The 22,287-nt window shown below is 58.5% G+C and overlaps 1 protein-coding gene across 5 annotated transcripts in view; it reads right to left on the bottom strand.

Moving 5' to 3' along the window:
- Positions 1-4,888: 4,888 nt before the first annotated feature.
- Positions 4,889-22,287, bottom strand: part of CACNA1C (calcium voltage-gated channel subunit alpha1 C) — a 475,349-nt gene continuing 457,950 nt past the window's right edge. For 3 of the 5 annotated variants that reach the window (XM_061206079.1, XM_061206075.1, XM_061206077.1), the window contains 9 exons: positions 18,375-18,476; positions 16,190-16,317; positions 15,713-15,847; positions 13,684-14,042; positions 11,598-11,726; positions 9,709-9,815; positions 9,118-9,221; positions 7,394-7,723; positions 4,889-6,466 (listed from right to left, as the gene is read on the bottom strand). In XM_061206079.1, the coding sequence (XP_061062062.1) occupies positions 6,164-6,466; positions 7,394-7,723; positions 9,118-9,221; positions 9,709-9,815; positions 11,598-11,726; positions 13,684-14,042; positions 15,713-15,847; positions 16,190-16,317; positions 18,375-18,476 (1,697 nt within the window). In that variant the 3' untranslated portion in view covers positions 4,889-6,163. Of the gene's footprint in view, positions 6,467-7,393; positions 7,724-9,117; positions 9,222-9,708; positions 9,816-11,597; positions 11,727-13,683; positions 14,043-15,712; positions 15,848-16,189; positions 16,318-18,374; positions 18,543-22,287 lie in introns of all 5 variants that reach the window. The other 2 variants (XM_061206078.1, XM_061206076.1) reach the window with 1 other exon arrangement.

Below are 22,287 nucleotides of genomic sequence, written 5' to 3'. Positions count from 1 at the left end.
GCGCGGGGGTGACGGCGGGGGCACCGAACTCTGAGAACGAGCATGATTCGGTGGGTCGGAGGATGAAGGGGGTCCGAGCCAGGACGAGAGGCGAGGGGGGTGGAGGGGCTGCGTCCGTACCTCCCGCACGGAGGACCTTGGCTTGGTAGCTCAGAGGCGTCAAAATAAAACAGGGAAATTGTGACAGCGATAGACACTCTGGCGCCTCACCAACCAATGGGGGGCCCGTCACCCTGATTCTTAGTGGACGTGTGTTTTCCACGGTGGTTCTCGCTGCTACATCAGACTAGTTCAGACCTGCTCGTGCCTTGGACATCCCGGCCTCCAGAGCCAGACCTTGTTCCCTCAAGGCTCTGGGAGAACAGTGGAGGGGGGCGGGCAGGGAGGTCAAGGCCAGACTCCGAGGGTGGGTGGGATGCCCTTGATGTGCAGGCAGCAAAGGGCCTCGGCATCTGGGTCTCCGGGGCCGCCTTCTGAAGGAGACCTTGGTGCTGGATTGTTTGTTTACAAACCGTCTACCCTTGAGTCCCAAGTTCTGTTTTTCCCTTTCAAGCCTCGGCATGGTGTCTCCAGGGTGGGACATCTTGGGGGAGGGGGGCTTGGAACCCAGCGACCCGTCTAGGGGCAGGGGCCTCCCCCGCCCCCTGCTCTGGGCTTTGGGGCCCCGCAGGCCACGCCCTCAGGAGCCAGGGCAGCGGGGGGCGACCGGGGCTGGGCCCCCTCCTCCCTCATGCCGGCCCACAAACCCAGGGGCACCGAGGATGGCGGAACGGGAGCCGTGACTAGGAAACGCTGTGCCCACCTCCGTGTCTCCTACAGACGTGGCCCTCCCCGGAAACAGACAGCCTCTGGCCCCAGAGCGGCTCAGATGTGAGCTCGGTGAAACATTTTCTCACTCACGAGTCCTCCCAGCTGGTGAATCGTTGTAAGTGTCTGATTCACGTGGACTAAGTGCCACACTGCCCTTCCAGGAGCCGTATCCAAGTCACACTACTTATTCTGAAACCTGGATGCCTGGATGCCCCCCAGAGGGGAGGCGCCTGCAGCAAGGCAGCCCCGACCCACAGGAGGCTGTGGGCTCGGCTGACGTGACATCCAAACTCTTGTCCCGCTCTCTAGTCCCCACCTGGGCGTCCCTGATTGAGGGGAGAAAGGGAATGTCCATGGATGACCCACCTCCGACCGCTCTCAGGGTTCAGCGATTCGCCCAACTCAGCCTAACGGCATATTCCATATATTCCGCCGCCATCGCCACTTCTCCTTCAGAGAGCCCACAGGGAGGCCGTCCTAAGACACCAGGGAGCCCCAGGGGCTTCGCTGCCTGCCTGCTGTGGGCCAAACCTCCTAAAATCCTGGCAAGAAAAAATCTTGACTTTAGGAGTGGTGGTATTTTCTCCATGAAGAGAAATGATATTTAGTTCATAGTAGAATTCAGTCCGGACGGCCCATTTCCACCCGGGGGAGCACCTCTGCTTCTCCCTCCAGTCAGCACTCAGCCTCCCGAGAGGAGGACAGAGCCAGGCGTCTTGATCCCAGCCCGAGGGCCAGCGCCTGCCCCGTCAGGGTGCGTGTGCGTGTACGAGAGCGTGTGTCGGTGTGCACGCGTGCGGGGTGCAGGTCTCTCCCCAGCGATGCGGAACCCTGGCAGAAACACATTTACCCGATGGCTTGCTGCCTGGCCTCACAAAGCAGGGTTTCGTTGGAAACAAAAATAAATAAATAAATAAAGTTAAAACCAGAAATGGCTTCACGAAGAAACTACGTCAGAATCTGCTCACAGGCCCCCTCTCACTGAACGAGGGGAAGAGGGAAAACGGGGGGCTGGGGAAAGGGAGGGAGGCCCACCCTGCTGCGGGCGCAGCTGCCAGGAGAGCTGGGCGCTGGCTTCCTGTGGTGACCTCGGGGTATCCCCCCAGCCTGCCTGTCGTCCCACTGGAGCCCGGGGCCCACACGCGGGAGGAGTGTCCGCAGAGAGGGGGACAGGGCGGCAGACACCCCAAACGGCCAGAGACAATGGTTTGGCTGGGAAAACAGCACCAGAGCAGTTTCATTTTTCTCTTCTTCTACGGTCGATCGTGAGGCCTCAGCCTCTCCGCTGTCCTGGCCACGGCGGGTAGGCACACCGGACACTTCCTTCCACAAAACGGCAGCAGACACAGGGGGTCGAAACATGCCCCCTTTTGCCCCAGTTTCCCTTCGGTTCAGCACTGGCACTTTCCGCAGACCAGAGCCTGGTCTTGAAAAAAACAGACCTGGCCTGGGCTCTGGTTCGACTGACCAGCGGCTTAGAGGGTCAACACCAGGTCGCCCTGCCCTTGGCCTCTTGGACAGCGACACGCCCGTCCTTCCAGGTCTCGCTGGGTGTGGAGATGCCACCCCCGTCCTCAGCAATGCCTGTGACGATGGTCTGACGAGGCTGCAGGCCTCAACCACCCGGCCTCCTCCCTGTGATGGTCTAAGTTCCGTTCTGTTTCTTGGCCTGTGGGGTCGGGGGCACATACTATCAACTGGCTCCTGGAAAGCAGCCCTCACCCCCTCGACGACCTCCAAGCTCCTCCCTTTCAGGGGCTCTCCTTCCTCAGAAAGACATTACATTGGCCTTGGAGGGTGTGGTGCCCTCAGTTAACTGATGGGGAGACGGTGTGGCGGGAGGACGGCCGGGAGGAAGTGATGGGCAGCTCAGGACGAGGCCCTGGAGCTCGGAAGCCACGGCATGGAGGAGGATAAAGACGGGTAAGGCAGAGCCTCGGGTCCCAGTCAGACTGAGAAGATGAGGGAAGAGACTGGACGAAGAGCTTCTGAAGCAAAGCAGAGAAAAATTCACGGATCAAGCCAAAATCTGGGGGAAATGTCTGCATTTTAACCCAAGACCAAAAAGAACCTTGTGGGGGCGGGGGGGGGGAAGGAAACAGCTGGGAATCAAGCCAAGCACATGAGTAACTGTGAGATTAAGGTGGAAACAAGAGGCCGGCCCATCAGGGGACAAACACAAACCAGCTTCACCAAACTCTGAGCCTAAACTCCTCAAGTTCTTCAGGTCCTTGGCCACCATGGCTTTTCTCCTGCCACTCAAGGGTTTCAGAAGACACAATGGTTCTGCTTTCCAAGGTCATGGGAAGATTCTGTTTTGGGTGCAGAGGTGGAGACCACGCTACAGATGAGGCTCGGGAGGATGGGTGTCGCGTGTCCATCCCACCCTAGCTGGTCCTGAGCTCTGGCCCAGGAAGACCCCTCCCTGGATGGATCTTCCCGACAGAGACAGAGCTGACGGCAAAGGAGAAGCACGCCTGCAGTGTGCGCGGTGATGGGGGGGGGATGCACTTGGCGGAGCCCTGGGAGTAGCTGGCATAAGCCCAGCATGAGCCGGTCGCTGAGATTTGGTGACACAGACGAAAAGCCCAAAAGGAAAACAGAAGACAGCACGAGAAGGCCGAGTGTGTGCCGGCGTGTGTGAGGTCAGCTAAGAGTCCACAGTTCTGTCCAGGGGCCAAATGCACAGCAAGAGTTAGGTATCAACCCCAAAGGGCCCTGCTCTCCATCAGAACTAAAATGCTAGCAGCCGCGGCAGACATTTAGGGAAACGCGACAACGGACCTGAATGTAACTCCTACAAGACCTCGATGGCACCAAGAAGGAGCCCAGAGACTGGCAGGGCTGGGCTTGGAGGAATAGGGAGCAGCCCTTGTATGTGTTCACCTGGGGGCGTGCGCATCAGTCCACCACAGGAAAACTCATCTTCACGGAGCAGCGGGCACTGCCCGGCTTTGACTTCTAAGTTGCTCATGGAAGTCAGCGCCAAGAAGGGCTGAGCAAGCCCGGGGCTGGAAGAGACTCAACGGGGAAGGTCTGGATGAACGGTTGGGTCCTGCTTCCCCTGAATCGGTCACTGTTGGAATCTGTTTGAAGGATGTAGCACCCGGGTGATGTCCAGGTGGATGCAGGGGCAGAGAGACGCCCCCGCAATGCCTCCGGCCCTGCCCTCACCACGAGTTCCCCACGTGCCGCCCGCCCCCGGCCCTCGTCCCTCCGTGGCTGCCGTACCGCGAGGGGTGGGCTGGAGGAGATCCTGCTCCAGACTGAGTGAAAGGTGGAGAAGCGAGCAGGACGGACTTGGCTTTGGACGGACAGGATGTCACCTGCTGCCTGGCTCCGGCCCCTGCTGTCCGGCTGAGGACCCCCTCCTCTCCACCCTCCCGGTCAACGGGCACTTCCCTAAGGGACGCTTGTGCCAGGGCGGGGGGTGGTGAAGGGTAAGATCAGCCACCTTTCCCGGGGGGGACCCGGTGATGAAAGAGGCTGCTCAGGGCACCTCACGGCCCCTCACGGTGCAGGGCCCTCCCCGCAGAAATTCCAACTCTGAAAACCAGGGCAGAGCAGACAGAGTGACGCTGGAAAAAGACGGGTCCTGGTCTCTCAAAGCAAGATACGGATGCACCTATTACCCCGTCTGGGGAAAATTGAGGGAAACGGAAGAGAACACAAGATATGCAAAACAGTGAAGCCCAAGCTTGTGTCGGGACCCACACGGGTAGTGCCGGCACTTGTCACACAAATGACAAGAAAAGCTGTCCCCTTTTTCCCCAGCCACACGTAGAAAAGCACTTAAGAGCTCGAAGGTGAAGCTTGTCACACTCCAAATACAAAATGATTTACTTACATGCAGCAAATATACAAGAAGTGAATCCAAAAACAAACTTAATTCATTATATTCGCTTGGCACAATTGCAATTCAGTTTTAAAAAAATATTTGTAAAATACTGAGACTGACCTGAATTCAAGTATAACGGTCTCTTCAGCAGAAACACCATCAATGCAGTAAAACATTACACGGAACAAATCGAAGCAAAATGCCTTCTGAGTTTCTCCCTTAAATTTCTGTGTGGTTTTTTTAAACACAGTTTTAATGCCAACACAACTCACAACTACATTTTTAAAATGAATATTATTGCATTGTTTTTGCATATCTTGTGGGACAGAAAATGCAGTTACTGATTCCCGTTTCAGAAGCAGAGACAGTGGTTTGCTTTTGCTTTCAAACGGCCCCAGATTCAGAGCTCCCCACCCTTAAGCCCCAAGGGGAACTGCGGGCGGACTGGCGGCCCGGGCGCGCGTGGCTGCAGACTCAGCCCACGCCCGCACACACACAACCCACCGTACACACGGCACACACACTCGCAGAGACCTCGTGCTGCTTCCTCTCTCGGGCACGCGCTACTACACACATTTGTGCAAGACCCTACCAAGTGCATTGCTGATCACCTTTAAATTATGAAACCAAACCAAAGAAATCTTGTCGCTACCTAAGGAAATGATAACAAACTATTGGGCATACACAACGGCTGGTAAAACTCTCCCACGGCGGCTCTATCGGATCCTCCGTAGAAAAGGAAACCACGACCATTAAATAATACAACAAAACTGAACCCGATTTACATTTGCAAAAGTGAGAACGGTAAGGTGGGTGGCTGCAAAACTCTGTAAACACCCTTCTCCCTCCCCTCCCCCCTGGGAAAACAAAAGTATAAAAAAACGAAACCCCCTAAATGAAAACTGCAACATGCGGTGAAGAAAAATGTCAAACCCCCGAACAGAAGAGCGCTGGACAGACGCTCAGCACCACCGGTCTTGTCCCGGCGGGCGCGCCCCTCCCCCGGCGCCGACGGAGCGGCGTGGCTGTGACCATGGCCGGGTGGGAAGGGGGTCCAGACACGGATGGCGCAGGGGGCGGTGGCCAGCCTTGGCTTGGAGCTGCAGCGCCCCCCCATTCCCAGGGCCCGGCCGGGGCCTCCTTCCTTCCGTGAAGGCACAGGGCCCTGGCTCTATGGCGACAGTGAGGCTCATACAGAATATGTGCAAAATGAGTTCTTGACAAGCAGAGTTGAAAGACACCCGTTTGGCGTAGGGTCCTTTGGGCGAGGGCTGAGGGAGCCGAGGCGGCCGCGGGGGGCCCCCTCCCTGGTGCCCGTGCCCTCCCCCCACCGCTCCCCGCCGGACACGGACCGCGGCTGCTTCTCTCCTGGCCGCCGACTCGGTCTTGTCCCTACGAAATGAATGAAGACGCTGTTCCGGTTAACTCCAGGTCACGAGAACAGTGAGGCACTTCTGAAACGGACCCATTAGGAACATGGAGACAAATAAAAACCCGGCATCTCCGGCCCGGCTGCTACAGGCTGCTGGCGAAGGCCCTGCTGTCCCGGGGCTCCTCTCCGCCCTGGCGGGGCTCGGGGCTGGGCGCCCAGGCCGCGTCCTCCGCGCCCCCCTCTCGGTCTGGCCCCGGGTCCCTGCAGTTTGCACACGGGAGCAGGGTGCCGTTGGGGCTCTGCCGGGTGCCCCCGCTAAGGATGTTGTCGGCCGCGCTCTCCATCTCCTCGATGGTCATGTCGCAGGCGTCGGCCAGCTCCTGGGTGGTGGCCTCGAGGAACTTGGGATCCTGAGCAAACTGCCCCAGTCCTTCTGAGATCAAGACCTGGGGAGAGGGGGCCGGGACGGCGTTACTCGCGAGCCCGGCTCTTCCCTTCGGGGCCGGCCCAGGGGCTTCCGACTGGTCACTGCGGGAGGAGAGTGTGTGTACGCGCGTGCGTGTACTCGTGTGTGTGTGCGCATCACGTGAGTACACGTGTGTGTGTGCGCACCGGGCAGCAGTGGGATGGAGCGCCCCTGCGGGCATTAGGGGCGTGCGGGCCGGAGGAGAGATGGCGGGGCGGGGTCACCGTCATCAAACGCAGGCAACCTGGGTGCACGGAGGCCACAGGGGCCCTGGTCCTTCCCTCCCACCCACCCGGCGCCCCAGGACGCCCACGTGACTCTTTCCAGGAAACCTTCAGTCTCCTCTGGTGACACCTGGCCCAGTGCCGCTGGCTGCTTTTCTGGGGGTGAGGATCCCGGGGACGATGCGTGTGTGCGTGTGTGTGTGCGCGAGCACGCGTGTATGTGCAGGACACACCCGGCCCCTGCCCGCTCTGTCCCGAAGCGTCTGCCCCCTTCCTGGCGGCCTCGGGGAGCAGCAAGTGAGCCTGGAATACACCCCCCTCCCCCGCCCGCTCCCCACCTGCCTCGCCCGCTCCTCCCGCCCCACGTGCCCCCACGGCCCCCCCCACGCCTGCTCCCCACCTGCCTCACCCGCTCCTCCCACCCCACGTGCCCCCACGGCCCCCCCCCCGCCTGCTCCCCACCTGCCTCACCCGCTCCTCCCGCCCCACGTGCCCCCACGGCCCCCCCAACGGCTCCCCTGCTCCCCGGCCAGTGTGACCGCCCTTCCTCGGCCGGGCTGGGCCCTCACGTGGACTTGAGACCTGACTGAGGGTCTTTCTGGCCAGGAGACTTGACACCCACCAGGGCCCCTCCACTCTGCCCGTGGGGCCCCTGCCCGGCCCGCGTGGCTCGGCCTACTCACCGCCTCCACCAGGCTGCTGGCGCTGCCATGGAAGGGCCGGCCCCGGGGCCCCGCCGGGCTGGGCACAGTGAGGGACACGGGCCGGGCCCTCCGGATGCCGCCGCTGGCCCCGCAGGGCGTGGGCTCCCTGGCCCAGGGGCCGCAGTGGACGGATGGGAAGCTGCTGGTGAGCTTGTCGCTGGACTCGGCCCCCTCCAGCCGCAGTGTGGGCACAGGCCGCGGGGGCCAGGCCGGGCCTGGCGTGGCAGGGGGCGTGGCATGCGGCAGGGGGAGGGCGCCAGGGGGATGGCTTCTCTGCAGGAGGGGGCTCAGGCCCGCCACCGCCAGCGCCTGTGGACACGACACGAGAGTGCGGGTCAGGGGGCCTCAGCTGTGTCCCACTGCCTGGTGCTCGCACCCTCTCGCTCAGGCATCCGGACCTGGAGCCGGTCTCAACCGCCCTAAATAGACTCTGTGACCATCAGTCTGCAGGGATCTTTCTCCTCTAAGCTCAGAAAGCCAAGGGCCAGGGGGATCCAGGTCACCTGCTCTCTAGCCCTGGCCCCGTCCCCCGTGAGCCACGGATCCTCTCCACCTGCTCTGACATGATGGGTCCAAGGAAGCAACACTGCCTGGTGGGGAGGCTCAGTCCGAGGGGCAGAGAGGGGGGAAACGTGGGCACAAGGGTCAGAGGGCAGCTCAGAAGCATAAGGGGAGGCTGTAAATCGAGGGAGGTTTTCCTTCCAGCACGATAAGCAGAGACAGGTGAAATCAGCTTCTAGAAATCTCTCAGAGAAGCACACGCGGCATCCCGCAGCCTGCTGGCCTCCCTGCCCACTGCTCTCGAGGGCCCCCAGTCTGGGGTCCTGGGTCCCTTGGGATCTGAGGGAAGTGTAAGGCTCTGCTCGACATTCCAGAAAGCCCTGTGGAGACCACGTGTATTCGTGCGACAGCACACAGGCTGAGCAAAATCGTGTATTTCCTTGAGCAGAAATACCATCACCCTGGCAGAGCCACGCTGGCTGTCTTATGCCGACTGTAAGCTTTGATTGGCACTGAGTGCCTTTGGGGATAAAAAAGTCATTTAAAGCAAAGGTCCGTGGTAAGGGAGTATGTAATCACGGAGGTAAGAAGGTGGGGAGAGTCTAGTTCAGACCCTAATTGTTTAGCTGTTGGAAATCTCCATCAGTTCCAGGGTCCTAAGAGCAGCTTGATGCTGGGGTCTTAGATTTCGCCATCTTTTGGCATCACCCAGGCCAAGAGCTGGTTCAACTACTGAATCTGCCTGGACCCGCTTTCCTGACATCATCCCTGTCCCTGACCATGCTGCTGGAACACTCTCTGGTCATTTCCATGTTCCAGTGGGTGGATTTTTGTGCAGCTAAACGTCCAGGTGTCTTATGGCTCTAGGTATGACCGCACCTGCCCGTCGTGTAGCCATTTCTGGGGAGGGAACATCTGGCCACTGGGAGGAGAATGCTCAGGCCAACCCGAAGCAGCTGGTCCTTCCAGCCTCCAGAGGGGCTCCTGCTCCCCAGGACCTCCCGGGTCTCCCGCCCGGGAGAGCACGGTCCTCGTGTGGGAAGAGCCCCCTCCCCGGGGGTTGTTAGGGCCAGGGGTGGGGACACAGCCGTGGTCTGGACAGAAAGGCTGACGGGCATCTGGGGGATTTGCTGCACGATCATCACGGGGTTGTCTAGCCTGCTAGGTGGTGGCCTGTGGCCTGTCCCAAAGTGGGGGGCTACCTGATGGTGAACGAGATGCAGGGGCAGGACTGTCTTCTGAGAGATGTCTCCCCCAGGATTCTTCTGTCGCTTCAGACACTCAAGGTGGAAGGAGGCCCTTCGACCTGCAGAGCAAGTGATGGGTCAGCACAGAAGATGACACGGGGGACTTCCTTGGTGGTGCAGTGGATAAGATAAGACTCTGCGGTCCCAATGCAAGGGGCCCGGGTTCGATCCCTGGTCAGGGAACTAGATCCCACATGCATGCCGCAACTAAGAGTTTGCATGCCACAACTAAGGAGCCTGCATGCTGCAACTAAGGAGCCGGCGAGCCACAACTAAGACCCGGCGCAACCAAATAAATAAATAAATATTTTAAAAAAAAGGGAGAGAAGAAGATGACACGGCCCCGCCGGCTCACACCGAGGGAGGGACAAGGATGCCCCCTCCCCCCGCCCCTCCCTGAGATGCCGCATTAGCACACATCCAGCCCGGGTCCAGCCCAGCTGTGGGCCACTTGAGCCCCACGAGGTGACGTTCCTCAGTCACCCCTGTGTGCCTGGCCACCGTCACGGGGGAGTGGCCACCTTTAGAGAGAGGGTCTGAGGTTACCTAGGGAGGCGGAGCGCAGGAAGCCCCTCTTCGGAGAGAGACGGATGTCTCTCCTGTCCTCCTCGGGGGGCGCCAGCTGCCGATTCTCGTCGTCCTGGTAGGAGAGCCTGGAGCAGAGGACACTGGGCACTGTCACCTCCGGGCAGCCTGCTTTTTCCCTTAGTGAGGGGACCCCACTCTGTGCTCTCTAAAGGCCGCGCTCTCTGCTGTCACAGATGTTCCCGGCTCCTTCCGCCTGTGCCCCGTGTGTCCCCCCCGCACTTGTGATTCGAGGCAGGGGGACCCCCGCTGCTGAGAAAGCTGGAAACAAATTCTGGGCCTGCAGCTTCTCTCCGCAATGGCGTGCTCACAGGCAGATGCCGTCTACCACGGCCACTCCCAGCGCGAGACCACGCTTGTGCCCCCTCGCTCTCCGGGCCTGCCCACCCTTGGTCAGCAAGAGCGCGAACATGCGGTCATCGGTGAGGGGCAGCTGCGGGCCCTTGGGGGTGTCTAGTGAGTCAACAGCTCCTGGGCCTTCTAGCGGGGACTCGGTGAGAAAGGGCTCCTCCTGGCCCAGGGCACACGACAGACGTGCCCAAGGGCTGGACTCGGGTCCATGATTACCTTCCCTGAATCCGCTGCACCCAAGAGCCTCTGTTCTACCTTGGCCTGGGCTATTTCACTGAAAAAAGCCATTGTAGGCCCTAAGCTGATTTTGCAACCCCTAGTGGAGCCGTCTGCACCCCAGATGCCCGCTTGTGTTCTAAGCCCTTCGTGTCACAGACGAGGCCACCGCCTGTGCCTGGTGTGACTCCATGTACTTTGAGGACAGAGCCTGTGCTCCTGGTGTGCTGTCTGCAAGCATTTGCAGACATGCAGGGAAGGTTCTGGACAAAACCCACCATGCTTGCCTCTCATGTGCAGCTTGGTCACCCTCCCTACTACATTTTCTTCTTATCCAGACCGTAACCACTCTTGAAGACCCAGCTTCTGGGTGACCTCGTGCCTGGTGCCTCTCTCCGACCTTGACCTTCTCTGAACGTCTGTACTCTCGCTGTTTGCACCACTCCGTGAGCAGCTACTTAAGAAATCTTTATTTTCCCCCTCTGAGATCCTCTTAGCTCCTTAACGAGCCTGTGACCTCCCTTGGTTGCCGAGGCTGGTTCGTCCACCATCTAGCAGAGGGCCTGCAAGCACCAAGCACGCACCAAGAGCCCAGACGGTGGGAACAGATGCTTTTCTTGACTTCTCAGGTATGTGGCCATGTGTTAATCTGCATCCTCTGAACAGCGAAAGCTGAAAGGGCTGGTCCTTCCTTGTGATAAAGTGTTCCTCTCAGGAAATCTTCTAACACAGGTTCAACTTTGTGAACGCAACTCACAGTCACAAATACATTTTATGGGACTTGGCAACAAATGCTTCACAAAATAATACTACCTTTGTGACTTTGAATACGCTATTTCCTATTGTCCTTTTCTATCCTATTCTATGCTATTCTGTGCTATGATTTCTTTTAAAAGTGTTGATTGTAACTGACTAAGCAAATGTCACAGCTTCCTAATGGGTCTGGATCTGCAGTTTAAAAACCCTTCTCTTAAAAAATTCCGGCTGTGATGGAAATCTCAGCTACGGCTAACAACAGCGCCCTCTGCTGGCAGCTTTATTATAGGCAGTTTCACGAATATTTAATTGTCAGTATGTACACGTGTCAAGAAAGCCTAGGAAACAACGTTTAGCAGTTTTCCTGAAAGCATCGTGTCATGAGGAAGCGCCAAGCCAACCAGGGGACTGTGTGTATGAGGGTGGGGGGCTTCCTCTGCTTTGAAGCTGCCAGAGGAGGATTCCAGGGACCCGCCCATCACCCCCTATCCTCCCCTTCTCGGGCAGCCTTGGAGGGCAGAGCTCACATCTCCGTGGAGATCAGGCTGGGCTCGCTGCCGTACTCGGCGTCCTCATCCATCCTCAGGTCACAAGTCTCATCCCGAGGGGCCTCCTCCTGACACACCATGGCTATCAGGCTGTCCCGGGAGGGGCACCTAAAGTGTCCGGGGTAGAGACAAAAAGTCAGCAACTGCCAGCCCCTCCCCTCCCCCCGGCAGGTGAGGCATCACACACACACACACACACACACACACACACGCGACCACTGATGGAGCCGAGAAGTGTTACCATAAGGGTTCCATGCGGGGAAGGGCCTGCGGGTTAGGATGCAAGGGGATCTGAGTTCTGACCCGGTTCAGTTACCCTCTGGGGTAAGTCATGTAGCCCACCCATGACTAGTGTCCCCACCAGTAACGCCGTCTGCCTGCCCGGCTCAGGGCCGGCTGCACTATTCGGGGGGGACTAGCGAGGGGGTGGTCCCTTCCCTCTACTGCAGACAGCCGGGCCTGTGGGCATTTGTTGGGCAGCGCTGAGGACTTCCTGGTGTCATACGTGACATGCTTTTGATTTGGTGTTGACTCCTTAGAGCAAAGCACAGAGGAGAGGCCTCACAAAGGGGTTCGTTCTTCTGAGCAGTGGGGAGTGAGCCTGAGCCCCCCGAGCCTGAGTCCCCCTCAAACCTGAGTCCCCCTGAGCTGGAGACCCTCTACACCCGACTGTGCCTCAGACTCAGCTGCTTCCCCTCCAGGCCCTGGTCTTCTGCTCGCTTGGTCGTGTGGTCTTCAGCTCTGGTCTCCGTCCTCCCTTTCCTGTCTGTGTCCTGCTCGGTGCCTCCCTCCACCTTTCTTCCTACAGGTCCTGAGTGCTGGGGCCCGCTTTATGCTCAGACCCCCAGGGCCTCTGGGAAATATCCCAGCGTATCCTCTCAGATCTGGGTGCTGGGTCAGTGTCCAGCTTTGACCCTGGGCCTGCGAGCCGCTCAGGGAGGGTCCGGGTGGATCTCTGGGGGAGGCCCTGACCGACGGTGCCCTCCCCCCAGTTGGATGACACAGCAGATGCTGGATGCTCTTGCTGGCGTGGGAGGGGCGGGATGTGGAGGGGCTTGGTGAGGCACAACGCATGAGCTGGAGACGCAGAACGGCGCAGGCCAGCAGCTCCACCCCTGCGGGCCGCCGTGTGCAGGACGTGAGGCCAGAGCTGGGGCCACCGCACTCAGCCGTGAGCTGCGACGGGCGGGACACGGCCCAGGCTGGAACCTCGGCTAACGCGGGCGTGATGAAGGGACGTGAACACCGGGAGGCCGGGAGCTGGCCTCTGGGATGAACGCAGCTCAGGACGCTTGTCCAGGGATTTAGAAAAGATCACTTCTGGATCTGAGCTGGAGGGGAGGAAAGGAGGTCTGCCCCAGAAACGGGGCTGCTGGGGGCTGCTGTCCCACTCGGAGGGGCAGCTCAGCTAAGGGTGAATGAAGTGTTCAGATCCTCCCAGGGCCTGGGAGCCCGGAGCTGCTGATATAAATGAGGCACTTCCCGAGGCCCAGAGCGTGGAAGTAGGTGCCGACCGCCCCAGCACATCATAGCAGTGGGTCCTGGGGCACCAGGGAGCAGCGGGTGGGAGAAAAGAAAGGGACAGGAGCCGGGAGACGCCGTCAGGACTGCCAGGAATGACCCCGCGTGGGGGCAGAGCAGGCAAGGGCCCAGCAAAGGGCCTCCTGCCTCCAGAATGCCCCCTCCCGGGGACGAGAAGGGCACAAAGAAGAGGGGGTGGGCCTGCCCCATCCCCTGGGGGCCCAGGGCCAGGTTTGGGCAGAGACTTGAGAAAGGCCCAGTGGACAGAGACGGTGGTGTCCCCAGGACGCAAACATCTCGGGCATCGGGGCCAGGGCCCCTCTGCTCCGGGGGAGAAAGCAGAGAAGGCCCCGTCCAGAGGCGCGCGCCTCGGGCCACCTGCCGGCCAGTGGGGCCACGGGGCCTCCCGAGCACGGCTGCCGGACCCGGGAGGCTGCGCTGGCCGCCCTCTGGCCGGCGTCTGGGCAGCAGCCTCCGCCCCAGCTGGAGGGCTGAGGGGTCAAGTGCTCCTCCACGAGCCCCTGCCGTGCACCCCCTTGCTCACCTCTTAGAGCTGAGCCTCCACGAGGCCCCCTGCACCCGGACAGCGGGGGACAAGGGGGGCCCACGGCCCTCCACGGTGCTGACGCTGACGGCACCGGGCTGGCCGGCGGGGCGGGGGCAGCGGCCCAGGGCGGTGTTGTTGGCGTTGTTGATGTTGGCGTTGGAACCCATGGACGAGTAGCTGCTGGGGGTGAAGGTGGAGTCCACCAGTTTCTCGTGGGAGGGCGACTCCGCGTCGCCCTGGCTGGTGCCCGCCTTGCTGATGTGCAGAGGGCGCTGGGTGGTGAAGGTCTGGGGGAAGGTGCTCCGGCTGTCGCTGGGGTAGTAGCCCACGTGGTTGCCGAACAGGCCGCCGGCCCTCTGCAGGTGAGAAGGAGGGGTGGGTGGGGGGTGGGGGGTGGCCCGCCCACGGCCGCCTCTCCTTCTCCACCCGGAGCTCAGCCCCGCCGGGCAACACGTGGCCGAGTCTGGGGTGGAGACCCTTCACTGCAGCAGTGGGGCATGTGAGGGCCGAGGGGTGGAAAAAGGGGCCCGAAGGTTCTAATGGGATTTAAAAAAAGGAATCCAACTGGCTCACTGAGCTAGGAACTACGTTGGCCAAACGGTTCTGAGAATAAGAAGGGCTTAGTTACTACACCAATTACGCTCTGGCCTCCTTTCCCCTGGGAGAGTCCTGGATTTCAAATCAGGAACCAGTGTTTTCCCCCGACTTCCCCCCTTGTCCCGGGCAAGTGGGCAAGTAGCTACCTGCAAGGCTGGGGGTCTCTTGGGGTCACACTGACATGCTAGTGTGTCCCCGAGGCCATTCAGTGATGGACATTTCACAGTGACAAGGAGGAGGGTGGTGAGGACGGGACAGCCTCAGGGTGACGGGCTCCTCTCACCCCCATGTTTCCACCGCCTGGGAGCCTGCTGGGGCCGGGAGGCGGGGTGAGAGGCCCTAGCGCAGTTCTGGGTGGTAGCGTCTCACTTGCTACAGGATTTTTAGCCAAATACCTTGGGGGTTCATGAAGAGAGCTGGGTGCAAGGGCCCCAGAATTCCAGCGGGCACTAGTTTTCACTGTTAAAACTGATGGCAGGGGCTTCCCTGGTGGCGCAGTGGTTAGGAATCCGCCTGCCAGTGCAGGGGACACGGGTTCAAGCCCTGGTCCGGGAAGATCCCACATGCCGTGGAGCAACTAAGCCCGTGCACCACGACTACTGAGCCTGCGCTCTAGAGCCCGTGAGCCACAACTACTGAGCCCACGTGCCACAACTACTGAAGCCCGCGTGCCTAGAGCCTGTGCTCTGCAACAAGAGAAGCCACCACAATGAGAAGCCCATGCACTGCAACAAAGAGTAGCCCCCGCTCGCCGCAACTAGAGAAAGCCCACGCGCAGCAACAAAGACCCAACGCAGCCAAAAATAAATAAATAAATAAATTTATAAAATAGATTAAAAAATAAATTAATTTAAAAAAAATTAAAAAAAAAATATATAAAACTGATGGCAGCCTTGGTATCCAGGAGGGGAGAGAAGAGGCCGGAGGGGGCTTTGGGGCCTGGAGACCTCATGGTCTAAGTCAAGATCGCCACTGGCTTCCAGACCTCTGTTGCCTGATACCGCACATCTTCTGGTTTTTTCAAGAGAGGCTAGAAGTCTAGATTTTTATTTGAACGTGCCAGATTTTCCAATGTTGGCAAACAAAATAGGTCTGTGGATTCGATGTGGCCCAAAGGCCAGCACCTTGCAATGTGTAATGTAGAAACGTCTCCTAAAAAGCATTTCCTCAGGAAAACGGCTCCCTCCCGCCTTCTCCAAGGGCCAGTGATGCTCTGTGAGCTGCCGGGTCCCGGAGCCCTGGCTTGAGAAGGACCAGGCTTGGATGAGGTGGAGGGATGGGAGAGGGCTGGGGGGAGGGGCTGGGGGCGGGGAGCTGGGATTCTGCTGAAGACTCAGGGCTTCTCCCTGGACTCAGGACGCCAGCCCACCCTTCTGCTCCAAACCCAGCTTTACGGAGGCTGAAGACCGCGGCCGGGGCGCCCCCCTACCCTGAAGATGTCATCTTCCGAGGCGGCGGACACAGCCTCCTTCATGGCCTTGTCCAGCTCCTCTTCGGCGGTCAGGTCCCCGGAGATGGCCCGGCGGATCTCGGGCCCGAGGTCATGCAGGGTGCGCAGACCAGCCTGGAGCCCAGGGGGACGATGCGTGAGGGCCCTGGTGCCCCAACTGCCACCCACCCGCCCCTGTGCTTCTCCCCGCAGCAGGCCAGCCTCCGGAGGTCCACGGGGGATGAAGGCACATTGGGAGGGGCTGTTTCAGGGGCGTCAGCAGACCCCCCGGCCAACTCCCCGAGCTCTGAGGGCTGCGAGGCCACAGGAAGGGAGGGTCACCCCTGCAGCATCCACCTTGGGGAAGGCTCAGGGCCCTCAGGAAGGGACCCGCCTTCAGCCAGCCCGTGAGGGCCCCGGACCTGGAAGAGGCGACAGGAAGGTGCCAGGTCCCCCGGGGGGGCGAGGACCCCTCACCTGCAGGGACAGGGCGTTCCTCTGGGAGGGCTTGCCCACCAGGCCCTGCTCTTTACGCTTCTTGAATTTCCGGAAATACTCTTGGATCAGGAAAGTAGCATAAAACTTGCCCACCGTGACCTCATCATCTGAGAGCAAAGGGAAGACAGGGTGAACTGAACAGGGCGTAAACAGGGGGGCTTGGCCAGGCGTCAGGAACCTTTTTTCAGCATCCACGCCTTCTTAAGTTTTCTCAATTAAATTTTTTGGAAGAGGCTCTCCATGCACGTGGTTCAAAAAGACAAAAATATACAAAAAGGTGTGTGTACAGTGAAGAGTCTCTCCCCCCACCTCTTATCAGATAACCATTCTCGTTCGTTTCTTATTTCCCCAGAGATTCTTTATGCAAATGTTTCCTGCAAATAAGCAAACATATTCCTACCCCCTCTTTTTTCACAGAAAAAGTAGCCTATTGTCAAAATTATTTCCCACCTTGCAGTTTTTACTTAACTGACCTTGTCGATAAACTTTTTTTTTGATTCCGAAGCTCCAGGTTCCCACTGATAATCGCCCAGGCCCCTAAGGGCTAGCGTTCTGCTTAAGGGTTGGCGGGAGGGGTTGGTGGGAGGGGTGCAGGCCTCCCATCTTGGTTGGGGCTTTCTAACCCCGTGGCTGGGCTGGTCCCCAAGTGACACAAGACAGAATCAGCCTCCGTCTTGGGAATGAAGTGGGTGGTGAGAAGCGAGTGGGGCCCCGAGGGGAGGAGTTCATGCCCCACGTGGAGCCCCCCTGCCCCATCTTCCGGTTCTTGGGGGAGGACGGGGCGGAAGGCCTGGAGAAGGCTGCTGGGTTGGATCTGGGGGCTGTGATGGCTCCCCTGCTCCTAGCTGTCTCGTGAGAATAGCCAAAACCACAGCTGCTTGCCTTCCGTCCAGCCGGCAGGGGCCCCAGCCCCACGTGGAGGGGATACCCGAGCCCTGTCTGCCATGAATTGGGGAAGACTGGCTCTGGTGGGAAGTGTGGCCCCCTTGGACCTGGGTCCTGAATCCGCAGGGCTCTCACCACCAGCCTGGGGTCAGCTACTCAGCAGCTGAGAACCAGCTCCTAGAGCAGGCGTCACAGAACCGGGATGAGGATTAAGGGACATGGTGCGTGTGACGCCAGGCCGGGTGATGCCCGTCCCCAGGCCTGCCTTCCTTCCGGGGGTGGGTCTCGTCAGGGGTAGCACCCCCTTTTAAGGAGTGTTTTGAGGATGTATGGGACTTTCTCAGTGTCACCGCGATTGTCACCATGCTTTGGGGATGCTGCTGGCGTTAATGACGTGGCTCTGGATGTGTCCCGAAAAGCACAGCGAATACTACCTTTGCACCCTGCCAAGGTCGTGCCAGACGTCTGTGGGGGGACCTCCCGCTTATAACCACCTGAGCTAAGACCCTAACTGGCTCCACGTGGGACCTGCACGGCTGTGATATTCCAGAGTTTCCCAGGAATATAACTGCTGTTTAAGTGGATGCAAGACCACTTTGTTTTGTTTCAACCTGAGCAAGAAGGGTTCACATTTCAGAAAATTGTATCCCTGATGGCACCGCTCCGTGAATGTGATCCCCACTGGGCTGGACCCCGTGATCAGTCTGCACTTACCCCACGTGTGTGCCCCAGAGGTGTCTGTACTTATTTAAAGATATTCCATAAGCCCTTACTTCAAAAAGACAAACGCAAAATGTCAACAATGTCAACACTGTTTGTTTCCTTTAAACGCAAACTTATTCATAACAGAGGGTGCAGACGAGCGTTTGGTCAGTTAACTAGAAATTCGGGCCCCTGAGTTGCCCCTGAGTATTTATTTATTGAAAAACATTTGATTTTAACATATTTCATATTAAAGTGTTGTACTCACACTTTGGCAACTGTATACGGAGGACAGTTGACAGAGTCAACAAACACTGCCCCGGGAGGAACAGGAAGGGGCGTCCCGGGGGGCTCCTTCTCCAGGACCCCATCATTCCTAGAGCACCCAGCCCGGCAGGTTATGGGGAAAGCTCTACTTTGCGGAGTTTCCTTGAAGTTCTGCCAAACCTCCAGGCATCGGGGGGCCTAGCTCGGCCTCCTCTGTGACCTCAGGCTTGGACCAGGCTCCAGCCCGAAAGGGCAGGCCTCCCGCAGCCTGGACTCAGGACTCGCACGCGCCTGGGGTGGGGTGACTCACCTCCCGCAGGCGGCACCACCTGGTCCAGCAGCTTCATGCTGGTCCGCTTCCAGATCTTCTTGATGATGGCCCGCAGCTCCTCGTTGGCCTGTTCCAGGTTCCCTGTGGGGAGGGAGACGCGAGGCCGACTGACCAGCTGCCCCGAGGGCCTCCCGTGGGCTGGTCCTTCTGTGGGAGTGGTGGCCGCGGCCCGTGGGCTCTGCCCGCAATGGCTCTGACCCGTCAGCCCCATTATCTTCTCCCCCGGGGTTCCCGTTGTCCACCTCCGTCCCCTCTTGGCCGCTCTCCCCTTCCTCCCCACCTGCCGCTCGGCCGCCAGGGCAACCCTGCACCCCACTTGCTGCTTCTCCTTAAGGGGGCCCCTGAGGCCCATGAGACTGCTGGGGCTGGATCGAGCTGGACGGCCACAGGGGCTCCCCCTGGGCCGCCAGGGAAACGTGGGCGACTGGAAGGAAGTGTGGCCCCCCCTGCAGACCCACGTGGAGCGTCCATGCTCGGGGTCTCTGTGTCAAAGCCCTTTGCTGAGTCTCCTGCTGGGAGGAGGTGGCAAAACCTTGGCGTGGAAGCAGAAACCAGAAGACAGGGGGTCCTGAGGTTGGGGGCTTCTCTGGGTCTCCTTACTCCACTGGCAAAACAGGCTCAATTAGGTGCCTCTCTGTGCGCCTCTGGGATACTGGCCTTACAGCCCTGGGAGAGGAAAGCTGAGACCCGCAGCCGTAGGAGAGGCCTGGGGGGCTGGGTCTAACACGCCCCCAGCTCTCTCCCACCACCACCAAGCACGCGCCCTGCATGGGCCCTGGGACCGTGAACTCGGGGCCTTACCCTGCGGTCGGGTTATGTTATACGGCACAGGTGCCCTTAGGATGGGGAGGCTGTCCAGTGGGGCCTGAGCAATCCCAGGAGTGGATTAGCTCTTCACAAGGAGAGGGTTCTCAGGGGCAAACTCCCAGTTATCAAATAAATATGTCCTGAGGATGTAAAGTACAGCATGGGGATTACAGTTAACAATACTGTACTGTATGTTTGCAAGTTGCTAAGAGAGTAGATCTTAAAAGTTCTCATCACAAGAAAAAAATTGTAATGTGAGGTGATGGATGTTAACCAGACTTGTGGTGATCGTTTTGCAATAAATACAAATATGGGATCACTATGTTGTTCATCTGAAACAAATGTAATGTTACATGTCAGTTACGACTCAATAGAAAATCACACAAAGCAACAAACAAACAAAAGTAATTCGCGACGGGGACCAAAGACAAGAGAGGCCTCCGTGGCTGGGAGCAGGGCAGGTGCAGGGCTGCGTGCGGAGCTCGGGGGCCGAGGGGGCACAGCCGAGGGCCGGTTTGGCATCTGCAGCGAGTGAGTCTGCCGACAACCTGAGCAAGTCGGAGGTGGACTCTTCCCTGAGCCCGGGGAAGAGGACATGTCCGGGTCAACAGGCTGGTTTTGGCCTGGAGGCCCCATGGCTGGACTCCAGACCTTCAGAGCGGGAGCTGCTGGGGTGGGTGGTGACACGGCAGTGGGCGAGCACAGCAGGCTTAGAGGCCGGCGCCGGGGAGGCGGTCGGCGGGTCCCGACACGTGCAGCGGGAGCCCTGATTGACACGACGCTCAGATACACTCGTCTTCCGTGGCGGGCTCAACGGTGCCCCCACGTTCACACCCACCTGCAACCTTAGGCGGCCTGTAGGTAGAAATCTTTGCAGGTGTATTAGCTGAGATGAGGTCGTGCTCATTGGGGGAGGGGACGACGCTCATCCAATGTGACTGGTGTCCTCATAGGAGGAGGGGATGCCCAGAGACGCTCAGAGAAGACAGCGGGGGGCGGGGGGAGATGGAGTCAGGGACTGGAGAGACCCAGCTACGTGCCTGGGGGGCCCAGCACTGCCCTCACCGCCAGCCGCCAGGACAGGCCGGGACAGACCCCCTCCGCGCCTCCGGAGGAACCCACCCCGCGGACCGCTGGCACCTCGCCTTCAGACTTCTGGCCTCCTGACTGTGAGAGAATGAATTTCTGTTGTTTGAAGCCCCCAGTTTGTGATAATTTGTTACAACAGACCTGGGCAATGACACATCTACCAAAAGGTTCTGTCACTTTTCTCCAAGCCTTAATTCATTCTCACCGTGATCTACGTAACCTCGAACTTCATAACCCTTGCTTCATGTCATCTAAGTGTTTCAGGACATCTTCCTTCTGTATCCTGGGTTGATGGGCTTGGGACATTGCTGGTTCTCTGGAGCAGGTGCTAATTTCTCTCCAAATATCTCAGCTCACAGTCTGAAGGGTAAGGACCATGTGGGACTTAGTCTCCCAAATTTAGATGCTTTCTCCAGTTTCTTTGTAGTTGCTTCTAAGAACTCACCTTTGTCTCCCGGACTTAGGAGTTTAACACGTTTGTTGCAGGCAGGGAGGGTGCTTGTCTCTGATGAAGGTTTGCCCCGAGTTGACGTTGTGGGCCCTTTGGGAACTATTCCTTTTTGTCTTTTCTTTTTTTCTTTGGCCGCGCTGCGTGGCATGCGGGATCTTAGTTCCCCGACCGGGGATCGAACCTGTGCCCTCTGCAGTGGAAGTGCGGAGTCTTAACCACTGGACCGTCAGGGAAGTTGCCCTTTTTTCATTTTTAAATTGTATTTTATGGTGGTAAGAACACTGAACATGAGATCTACCCATCTAGCAGAATTTAACGTGAACAATGCAGAATTCTGAGCTACAGGGACCGTGCTGCTCAGCAGTCAAATGTCTGTGTGTTTGAAGTTTCCTTTAATTCTTGGCTTGACTGGTCCCCGCGTGGCTGGCTTCTCCCCTGGTCTCGGGAGAGTGTTTCCTCGGGATGGGCTGGGCGTGTCCGGCTCTAAGGTTGAAGGTTCTTTGTCTGGGACTTGGTTTGCTCTGACGAGCATCTTGACGGTGCTGAGCCCTGGCTCCAAGGTCAGTGTTTCTCGTTCCTCCACGGGATGAAAATTCACATCCTCACTTTACATCAAAACTTAAGGACCACAACACGTTCCTTCCAGGAGTCTTTCTATCTTCCCTCCTTGAAAAAGAAAACCTTCCCTCCTGGATGGAATTGTAACCATAGTCATTGTGGAAAATTTGGAAAGTAACAGAAGTAAAGGAAGAGGGTAAAGGAAGTGAAGAGAAGTCACGGCTGATTCCACCGCTCACGACAATCAAGGCTGCCATGTTAGCAAACTTCCTTCCAGGTTTCCCCCTAGTCACACACACGCGTACACAAAATGTGCGTTCCATCCTTTTGTCGGCAGAAATAGGTCTGTTTACACCTGTTTCAGGTTGAGTTATGGCCTTGGCTACTGAGAGCATATTCTTCAGCCTTAGTTTCTTTTTAGTTCGGCAGCAGAACTTGAACATTTACAATTTTTTTTAAGATTAGCTCATTATTTTGACATGCATCTTGCCGGCCCTGTTCTTTTCCTTCATCTAGGATGTTTCTGTTATTTTCTGAAAGGATTTAGCTGAGAGAAGGCACCTCCTGGCTTGTCCACTGAACTGAATTCCACATGTCCCCACCTTTCTCGTTTTACAAATGAAGAAACTGAGGCAAAGAGAGACCCGCTGACCGTCACACGGTATCAGGGTCCAGTCCCCTGTTGCCCTGCCCAGCGCTCCAGCCTCCTGAGACTCTGAGATCCAAACGTCAGAAGGGAAAGGCGACACTGCCAGTCCCACCTGGGTTTTCTCTAATTACTGTGCCGGTGGGTTTCAGACTCTGCTCACGTGCATCCCCCGCGGCTGGTGCAGGATGCACGTTCCGAGTTCGGGGCTGGGGCTGGGGCTGGGACTCAGCGTCTCAAACAAGCTCCAACTCCGCGAATCGCAGGAGGAGGCTGGGAGCTTTTGGGAAGCAGCTGCATCTCGTCAGGTGGACCTGTAGCCTCTGCAGAGCGGTTCAATC

Source organism: Eubalaena glacialis, chromosome 11 (genome assembly GCF_028564815.1).
Source record: "Eubalaena glacialis isolate mEubGla1 chromosome 11, mEubGla1.1.hap2.+ XY, whole genome shotgun sequence".
Taxonomy (NCBI): Eukaryota; Metazoa; Chordata; class Mammalia; order Artiodactyla; family Balaenidae; genus Eubalaena; species Eubalaena glacialis.
Note: the sequence above shows the minus strand (reverse complement) of the source record. Positions and strands in the feature narration are given on the sequence as shown.